The sequence below is a fragment of the Artibeus jamaicensis genome, unplaced genomic scaffold (genome assembly GCF_021234435.1).
Source record: "Artibeus jamaicensis isolate MK-2021 breed Jamaican fruit bat unplaced genomic scaffold, CSHL_Jam_final contig_519, whole genome shotgun sequence".
In the NCBI taxonomy this organism is placed as follows: domain Eukaryota; kingdom Metazoa; phylum Chordata; class Mammalia; order Chiroptera; family Phyllostomidae; genus Artibeus; species Artibeus jamaicensis.
Genome location: NW_026521871.1, coordinates 31,577,109 through 31,586,352, shown reverse-complemented (window position 1 = coordinate 31,586,352; position 9,244 = coordinate 31,577,109). Strand labels below are relative to the sequence as shown.

General features: G+C 51.2%; 1 protein-coding gene across 1 annotated transcript in view; it reads left to right on the top strand.

The window, feature by feature from the left end:
• The first annotated feature begins 234 nt into the window (after positions 1-234).
• SH3BP5 (SH3 domain binding protein 5) overlaps positions 235-9,244 on the top strand; it is a 62,570-nt gene continuing 53,560 nt past the window's right edge. Inside the window, exons 1-2 of the mRNA XM_037143933.2 lie at positions 235-567; positions 2,235-2,297. Coding sequence (XP_036999828.1) covers positions 424-567; positions 2,235-2,297 — 207 coding nt within the window. The 5' untranslated portion in view covers positions 235-423. The remainder of the gene's footprint in view (positions 568-2,234; positions 2,298-9,244) is intronic.

Sequence of the window (9,244 nt, the reverse complement as noted above, 5' to 3'; positions counted from 1 at the left end):
GAAAGTCCAGCGTTGGGTAGTTTGGGATATATACGGGCTGCTAAGTCGAACAGGGGTGAGAGCTCCTCTATTTCCCCGTGCTAGAGGTTTTCGGAGAGCTGGGGTTTTCGAGTCGGTGACCTGGGTGAGCGGGACTGGAGAAGTAACAGAGTCAGAGCCGCGGAGAGGGCGGCCCCGGCGGGCGAGGGCGGAGCGGGCGCTGCTGCGCTGACGGCCGCGGCAGACAGGGGGCGGCCGCGCCCACTTCCTCCGCTCCGCCCGGGCCGGAGAGATCCGCAGCGGCGAGCGGCGCCTCTCCAGGGTCGGCTGCAGCGGCTCCCGGACCGACCGTGCTAGGCTGTGGCGAGACGGCTCCCGGCGAGCCTTCGGCGGTGCGGCCGACGCTCCGAAGCTCGCAGCGCGGTCCGCATTCCGGTTGCCTGCATGGACACCGCGTTGAAGCGGAGCCTCTCCGAGGAGCCGACTGAGCTCCTGCCGTCGGCCCGGGACTTGGAGGAGGAGGAGGAGGAGGAAGAGGGGATGGAGCAAGAGCTGGAGGAGGAAGAAGAGGTGGACCCCCGGATCCAGGTAGGGCGCACGGGGGGCGACCCGGATCCCGGCTCCGCGAGTGCCGCCGCGGAGGGCGGCATCTATACTTACAACCTTCTCTCGGCCCCCAGTGCCTGCGGTCTGGGGGCAAGGAGAGGGTCTGCGTCCTCGGTTTCACCTGGTTCATGGGGCGACTGCAGTGCCCGCGTGGATGCGGCCTGACTGTATTGCGGGGGTGCCCCCGCAGACTTCGGGCAGGATCCCGGGGTCGCCGCAGCGTGCCCAGCGGTTCAGTGGATGTGCAACAAAGGGAAAAAGGGGGCGGGGGCGCCATGCGGGTATCGGGGGTCCCCCGGCCAGGCTCCCGGGGCCGCGGGCATTGCACGGTCTCCTGGCCCTGGGAGGAGGGGTCGGCCGCGGGGTGGGCGTTGTCCGCCCTGCAGCGCGGGCTGGCACCGGTGCCTGGGTTCCGAGTATTCACCTGGCGCAGGTGCCCGGCCTGAGCCATCTTCCTCCTCTGATTCATTGTTACCAAACTGAAGGGTTTATTGTCACTACTGGCTCAACCCTGCACTTGGCCTCAAATGGTTTAAAACTCAGTGTTTCCTTGTTATGAGGTTGGGTATGAACAGAAATCGGGAATAACCGATGACCAAAGCTGAACGGGGAGAAGGCGAGGGGATTGGCCTGGCCCTCCGTGCCTCCATTTCTAAGGGAGGTGATTAAAAAACAATTTCCAAGCTGAGATCTAGTAGTGACCGTTTAACCTCTTCACCCTCCAAGCAAAAAGCACAGCAAATTCCTTTTCTAAGACCCATTTTCCTACCCTTTCCATAAATCGTTTCATATATATATAATACATATTACATATGATATATCATATATAATATATTGCTTTTAAGTATGTTTTGCCATTCCTGGAGTGCAAATTGGTTTTTCAGTGAGCAGATCAATTAAAAGCTGATTTAACTTAGTTGTTTCGATTTAAATGAATTGTTTTGGCAGATTAGCAAGCTAAAGATCCGGTGGGAAATGTTTGCATTAGAAATTTTATTAAAATCATCAGTTTCAGTGGTAAGGAATTCTGTTAACAAGATCCTTTGTTTGCAGAGTGAAATGAGTTAACTTCATGTTGGGTACTTTTCACAGGATTTCATTTTGTAAATATTTATTTAAAGGTGGGTTTTTTAAAAAGCTGTTTTAAAAAATATCTATGGAGAATGAATAATTGGCAGTTTGAAAATAAAAGATTTTCATCTTTACAGAAAAATACTCAACTACCAGTGCGTTAACCAGAATTCTGCCCTTGAATTAAAACATTTCACTGAGTTTATGCTTTTGGCTTGGCCTTGTTTATTTCTTTTATTGTCTTTTCTGCAAAGTTCTTGCTGTAAGGCAGAAGCTGTTGTTTTGATTTGTAACAAGTGGTTTTACCTGAAGGCACAAACCTGGAGTAACTATTTGACCTCAGAAAAGACAAATTCCTAGGACCTTTTGACATTTCAAATCAAGAAAAAGTTTTTAGGAATCTGGACATTCATTTGCTCTTCCAGCCCAGGCTCAGCTGTTTTCCCTGGGAATTCATACCAACTCCTCCCTCAACCCACAAATTGTGCTGGAGTACTTTTGCAGGTAATGGGGCTGAGTCATACAGAAACAAAAGACAATCCCTTCAATCTTTTTTTTCTTCCTCTTTTCTTCTTCAGGGAGAACTGGAGAAGTTAAACCAATCCACGGATGACATCAACAGACGGGAGACTGAACTGGAGGTACGGAAAACGGGGTCCCTGTCCCTGCGAAAGTGGTGTGGGCCCCACGTACCCCAGAATGGTTAATTTTGCTTTAGGAGCTGGAGGGAGATTGCTGGCGTCCCCTCCTCAAGGTTGAGCAACAGCCTGCTGACTGACAGAGTAAAGTGCACCACAGCACATGTGGATCCAATTTCACAGGCTGTGTTTCATCATGGAATCTCCATGGGGCCAAAACTGAGCTGTACCCAAGTTCATGCGCCTGTGGAAGAGCTAAAGAGCCAAGGGGAAAGTGAGCTGAACTCGTTAATGGAGAAGAATCATAAAAATCTCTTAAAAATCTCTTCAGTATTTTGGGGTGCTTCCTTATATTGTACTTGGAAATGTATGTTTTCTCAGATTGAAACCTTTTTTTTTTTTTTTACTTCCCCGCTCTAATAACTCACCCCCGTCTACTTCCCTGCTCAGTTCTTTAATGTCTGCTTGTGTGTAGAATATAATTATCTTAATGGTAAGGAAAAGCTGTTTGGACTGGGGAAGGGCTTTCCTGCTGGGAGAGAGGAGAACTTGATTTGAATTTCATGAACATCTTCCAACCTGAGTGTAAACAGATTAGCGTTCTTTACAGCTACCAATTAGTCCCCATCCCTTTTCAGTGGTGGTTGGTTTTACCATCCATCAGCAGATGTGAACAACCCCCACGTGTATCCGAGGGCCTGCGAATGACTGGCAGCGCTGAAGGAATGCAGGGAGCTGTCGGGAGGACCTGTTTGTGTAGCAGGGAAGGTCAGCGGAGAGGGCAGGAGACATCTGGTCCCTGAGAGTGAGGGTGCGGGAGACAGGAGTGTCCTCCACCAGCCTTCCACTGGCAGCCCTGGTTTCTGACTGCCTACTGTGCGGCGGCCCTGAAGGTACCAAGTCTGGACGTGGGAGTGGGGATGGAGAGCTTGTTTTCTGAGCCGCCTGTGAAGTGGTTAACCCCTCTGTTGCGATTACAGTTATCTGTGGGCACTGGTTGCCCTTCTCCCCCAAGGGGAGTAAAACCTGAGCGTTGATTTAAATTCCTTTTCACTGAGGATGAATGGCGTCTTGGTGTTGGGTAATTGAAATCTCTCAGCATCTTAGATTTGTAATACCTTAAACAGCAACAATAGCCCCAACATTTCTATAGGGGCTTACAAAGTGTCTTACAAGATGTCTCTCATTCCATCCTGTCACAACAGCCTCAAGTCGTGCTGTCCCCTATGGCCATAGGTGGCTACTTGAATTTCGATGAACCTAATTATAATTAAATAAAATAAAAAATTCAGCTCCTCAGTCCCAGTTGCCACATTTTTAAGAGCTCGGTAGCTACTGTGTTGGGCAGAGAACACCTCCCCCATCATAGAAAGTTCTAGTGGGTGACACCAGCCTGGAAAGCAGGGGAGGTGATGACTACCTCTTCAGGTGAGGACACCAGAGGCACAGAGTCCTCACAGGTCAGTGACATTGCCGAGCCAGGTCATTTTCCACGTCCCCTCCAGCTCTCATATTCTACCATCCCATGTACTAACGACAAGTTGGAAATAGTGTTGTTTTTTACCCCGTGCAAAGGGCCCATTGATTTATTCATTCAACAAGTATTTGTACGCCAGCCACTGCTCTCTGGTAGTGCGTATTTAATTAACCTTCTGAGGGTAACATTATTTCACCTGTTAAACTCTTTTTAGCCCCGATTTCCAAATCTGTTTTCTGAGCGCCCTCAGCTGTGTGCGTGTCACAGGAAGCACAGGACAGGTGTTTCCTCGCCTGCTCTGGGGTGCACTTGGCAGCAGCCACGAGGGTTGGTCGAGCTGTCCTGTGCGCTGGCTGACCTTTCCACGGTATTATTATTGTAAGTGAGAGGGACTCAAATATAGAGCAAGCTTGGTAAGCAATGAAAACTTTCCTAGTATAGCCACAGTAAAACGTAAAATGAAACAAGTGGAAATCATTTCAACCTACTTCATTTAACCCAGAATGTTTGAGATAGTATAATTTTAACATGGAATCGATATTAAAAGTCCTTGAGATATTTTATAGATATTTTTATGCGAACTCTTCAAACTCTTGCGCATAGTTTACGCAGCGATCACCAAGAGGCCTCTGGTGTCATTGTGGGTCTGTGGCGGGCTGTCTTCCGTCAGTCCAGCCCTGGGCACTGGCCTTGTGTCAGGAATTTTTGGGGGGGCGGGTGCTACTGCAGACACGTAGGTGAACAAGGCATGTTTGCATTTTGGTTGGGGGTGCACAGTGGAGGGGGCGCTGATAATTGCTGCTGGTAATAACTGCAGTGAAAGAGGGACGGGACGGGCTGGGAGGGAGGACTCACCGGCATCAGAGCAGGAGCCTGCGAAGCGCGAGTCCTTGTGCAGAGGAGCAGGTGGCGCGAGCAGTGGGGTTGTCCAGCGGGCAGTGTGCCCAGGCACGTGGGAGCGGAGGCAAGAGATTTAATACACGGTGGGTTCTCGTTCTTTGCGGTACGTGTTTTCTCTAAATTGACTGTGAATGTGGACTTAGTGGGTCCTGAGCCGTGGCTCCCAGAGGGGAAATGTTGTGACCTGAGACCCTAACCCCGTGTCAGGGTCCTGTGAGCCTCTAGGCACGATTTTGTCACCGGGTCCATACCTAACCTTGTTTCGTGCATGTTTCTGTGTAAAGACACCATACTTAGTGTATGTTATTGACTCAGTAATGCGGACTCACAGGCAGCAGCTCAGAGACTGGCGCCTCAACGAAGCCCGTGCAACACACGCGTGAGTTCTCTGTAAGACCATTACAGCCTTCCTGGGCTCAGGCCCACCGGGCAGCGCCTCAGCACTGGGCCTGGAGGCCATTTGAAACGGCAGCATCACCAAGAGAAAGCACAAATGTGCAAAAGCCTATGGTACTTAATGGGCCGTGTAAGGGACACTTGTTTACAGTATGCGAGCTGACACCAGAAGGCAGGGGACACGTTCACTGGGTAACTCTGTTTTTCTGCCACTCCGTGTATGTCCACAGATAACTGTAGAAGCACCACAGGTATTGATTTGGAGTGATGAGTAAATTTTGGTTTGGAATTGACAAATAATGAAGATTGACTGAAATACTGTCAAAGCCTCCAGATGAGGGTCTCACGTGGTCCACATTCCTTTTTCCTGTACTTTTTGATTATGATCTGGAGGGCCGAGCACTCCCTCCTGACTCTTTCTGACTCGGATTACAGCAAACTGGTGCCCGCCTTTGTGATGGCTGCTACTTCGCTCACAGAAAGTGGCTTAGTCAGCTCTGGGCAGCTGTAGGCCAAGGTGCGGGCCTGGGTTCACCTTGATCTTCCCATTGTGCATCTCGGTTCTTTAGACTGGCGATCACCAGGAGGCCTCTGGATGTCAGCCACCTGCATGTCGTCGGTTGGACATTTGCCTCTTTCTGCAGCCTCGCTTTGCCTCTGACCTTGTTTGAACGGTGCCACGTCCCCTTTGTGCTCTGATTGCTGGCGGGAGGGCCAGCCTTTACAAGCTGTTGAAAGGAGCAACCTTTTAACCAGAGAGGCCCAGAAATGTACTTCCTGGTTAAAAATGTGTTTTTTTGAATAAAAAATACATTTTCTTTCAAATTAAGGAAGCAAAGGTGTTTTCCAAGTGTTACTGAGCACCAACTATGTGCTAAGGACAGTTTTAGGTGATGGGGAGAGAGCAGTGAAGAGCGTGGAAAGAACTCACGCCTTATGGAGAGGGAGGGAATGCAGTGAACACTGTGCCTGGCAGTTGAGACATGGTGATGTGTGCTAACGAGGAAAACAAGTCAGGGAGGGGCCTTGGCCCGTGGTAGTTGTGGGAGAGGGGAGGGAGGAGGGTAGGAAAGACTTCCCTGAAAGAAGGTCTGGAGAGAGTGAGCTTCTGGGCCATGGGTGGGTGGGGAGAGCATTCCAGCCAGAGGGAAGGGCCCATGCTAAGCTGAAGATGAGGCCTGGCTGAGGATCACGGAAGGAGGAACCAGTGGGGGCTGGGGGCAGGGGTGAGTGATGGAGAGGAGAGGAGGAGGGATTCAGAGAGAGAGATGGGTCGTTCCGATGAGGCCACGCAGGGAAGTGCGCTGATGTAATTTTGCAATGCACATTATATTGAGCTCTCTTTTTTCACATGTTTGTTAAAACAAGATGCAGTACAGAGAGTTTCAGCTTTTTGTCGTAATCCAGATTTGCAATATTTCATGCCAGTTCTGTTAACCACAATGTATAGTGTTTTTGTTATTTCCCTTGCTTGCTCTGAAGGCAGGCTATTCTAGCCAGAGAGGAGGAAGAGGAGGAGGAGGAAGGACGCAGCCTGGCCTAGTTACCCACATACAGCTTTTCTGGCTCCCAGAAATCAGAAGCCGCCTTTTGCAGCCTGCCCTTCCCCACGGAGGGAAAGCGGTTGTGAAGGTCTGTGCTCTGTCCCCACTGCTCGGGCGGGGCGGTGTCTGGGCAGACTTGTAGCACGGTTGGAAAAAGCATTTGATTTTGCACATCTGTGGTCTCCAAACTTGCATAAAGCCCACACTCAGAATCAGCCTTTCCCCTTTCCAGAAACCAGCAAACATTATCTCTGAAAAGTAAATTTGAACTTGGAAACTCAGGAGTGGGAGAGGGGAGGTAGGGGCGAACTGGAAGCAGCTTGGCCGCTAATGAATCATTAACACAAGTCGGGGGGAGAGAGAACTTCTTTCCTGAAAGGATGATAGTGTTGTCCCGTCTTAGCACTCTGTCCTTCAAGACCAGTGTGCGTGGTGAGTGAGTGGGTGTGCTCTGGGGGAAGGCCCTGCAAGACTTCAAGTTGTGTTTTGAAGAAAGTACTAGAAAATGTTGGACATGATAAATGGATAAAGAGAAGTGAGGAATAATTGTTCCTGGAAACTGGCACCAAATTCCTGGCCCGGTGGCAGGCTGCCCAGCCCGGGCCGGGAGGGGCCCTGACCTCTCTGTCCTCAGGTGAGATCATCAGGTAAACACTGGCCTAGAAGCATTCATGTCGCAAACACAGTGCGTCCCGTGGGCTGAGCGGTCCCTCAACTAAACCTCAGACACAGCTCCTGCCCTGGAGGAGTGTGCCCAGCCCTGGACTCGAGCCTGTAGTTATGGACTGAGAGGGATGTGCAGGGCCCTTCGGGGAGCCCGGGGGGTGGGGAACAGGGGGCCCAGAATTGAGGCTTGAGGACCCAAGTCATTTGAGGGGATCTGTTAACATCCTGAGAAGCCCTGAAGTGGAGGAGGGAGAGAGCTGACAGTAGGCACCTGCAGCTCGGTCAGCGTGGGGGCAGCAGGGGGAGCGGTGTTGCTGGGACTCCAGCCATGCCTGGTGGTGAAGACTAACACACTGGGTGCCTCTGGTGACCGGAGCCTGGCCTGCTGCTGCGGTCCCCACAGCTCTGACTTGAAGTTCAGTGTCAGAAAGATAGGACTTCAGGCTTCCTGCTTCCAGGACAGTGCCCTTTGCAGCCCTGCTGCATTGTCGGGGGACAGCAACTTTTGACCCACCAATTGCACTTGGAAGAATTTATCCTAAGGGTGTACCTGGGTGAGGATAAAGGCCTGATTATGTTCACTGCAGCATTGTTTAAAAATGGGGGGGGGGATTGGTTGAATATATGAGTGCAATGCACATGCAGCGGTTGATAGAACCTGGGCCTTAAAATGACGATGCAGCCTGTCGTTACTGTAGAAAGACATCTGAATGGGAAAAAGCAGATTCCAGAAGAGCACGTCATGTGGTGCTGCTCTTTAAAATATGTCCCCCGTGCATAAAAATGCCTGGGGCAGACTACATACCAGTTATACCCGGGAGGTGAGATTAGTCATATTGATTGTCTGTTTTTTTATATTTTTTAAATTATTTGCATAGAGTTTGTATACTCTGTAGTCAGGGGCAGGGAGACAAAACCCAAAGCCATGGGGAAGGGGTGGGTGGGTGGAGGGTCTTGGCATCGGGTGACATAGATTAGAATCTGAGGTCTGCTGACTTAGGGGCGCTTGGCCCCTTAGAGCCTGAGTTTTGTCCTATAGGAGAGGGGTGGTCGTGATTCTTGCCCCGTCCTGGGTGGCCTGGAAGACAAGAGGGGATGCGGTGTGCAGGGGCACTCTGCTAGTTGCAGGCCTGGGTGAAGGGGAGGGCTGCTGTGTGGGGGGCTGGCAGGGAGCACCTAGGCCCGCTGGGCGCCAGATGCAGGAAAGGCGCCGATGGGATGGCCCCTGCAGCCTGGCCACTGTGACGTCTGGTGATGGCTCTGCTGTCCTCCAGGCCCAGCCGTAACTTTTCTTTTTTTGGTCAGTGACAGGCACTGGGCAAGGGGCCAGAGCGAGGGCCTGTGCAGCCAGTGTCATGGGGACACAGACTTGACGGTCACTGGAGCAACAGGGCCTTGGTCTGTGGCTGGTCTGCTGGGATGTAGAAATCGGTTTGTTTCCAGGGAGACCTGCTTTGTTAGGTCTGTCTTCTCCTGGGACTTGCCTGGCACATACTAGGTGCTCAACAGAGATTTGAGTGGGTGAAGAGTAGTAACACGTTTCCCCTTCCCGGCTGTGTGACCGTGGTCCATTACTCCATGTCTCCTGGCCTCGGCTTCTTCATCTCAACGGTGGTGCGTAATAAACTGTCAACTGTTGTGGCCATCACTGGGGCAGGGCGGTAAGAGCTGCAGCGTGGTGGGCGCTTGAAGAAGGGCTTCGTGTCCCTCCTGGAACGTCGGTCCTGCCTGTTTTTGACTCCTGGCTGCCCTTCAGCAGTGGTGACCGCTGGTGGTGCTAGTGAGCACCTACTGTGTACCAGGCCATTTTCCAAGCACTTTGCATGCAGAGACCCATCGAGTCTTTAGAATACCTTTATGAAATAAAGATTTATGATCCCCATTATGCTAATAACACTGAGGTGTAGAGTTCAAGTGTCTTGTTCTACAGCAGTTGTTCAACTTTAGCTCTTGGACATTGAGGGCCG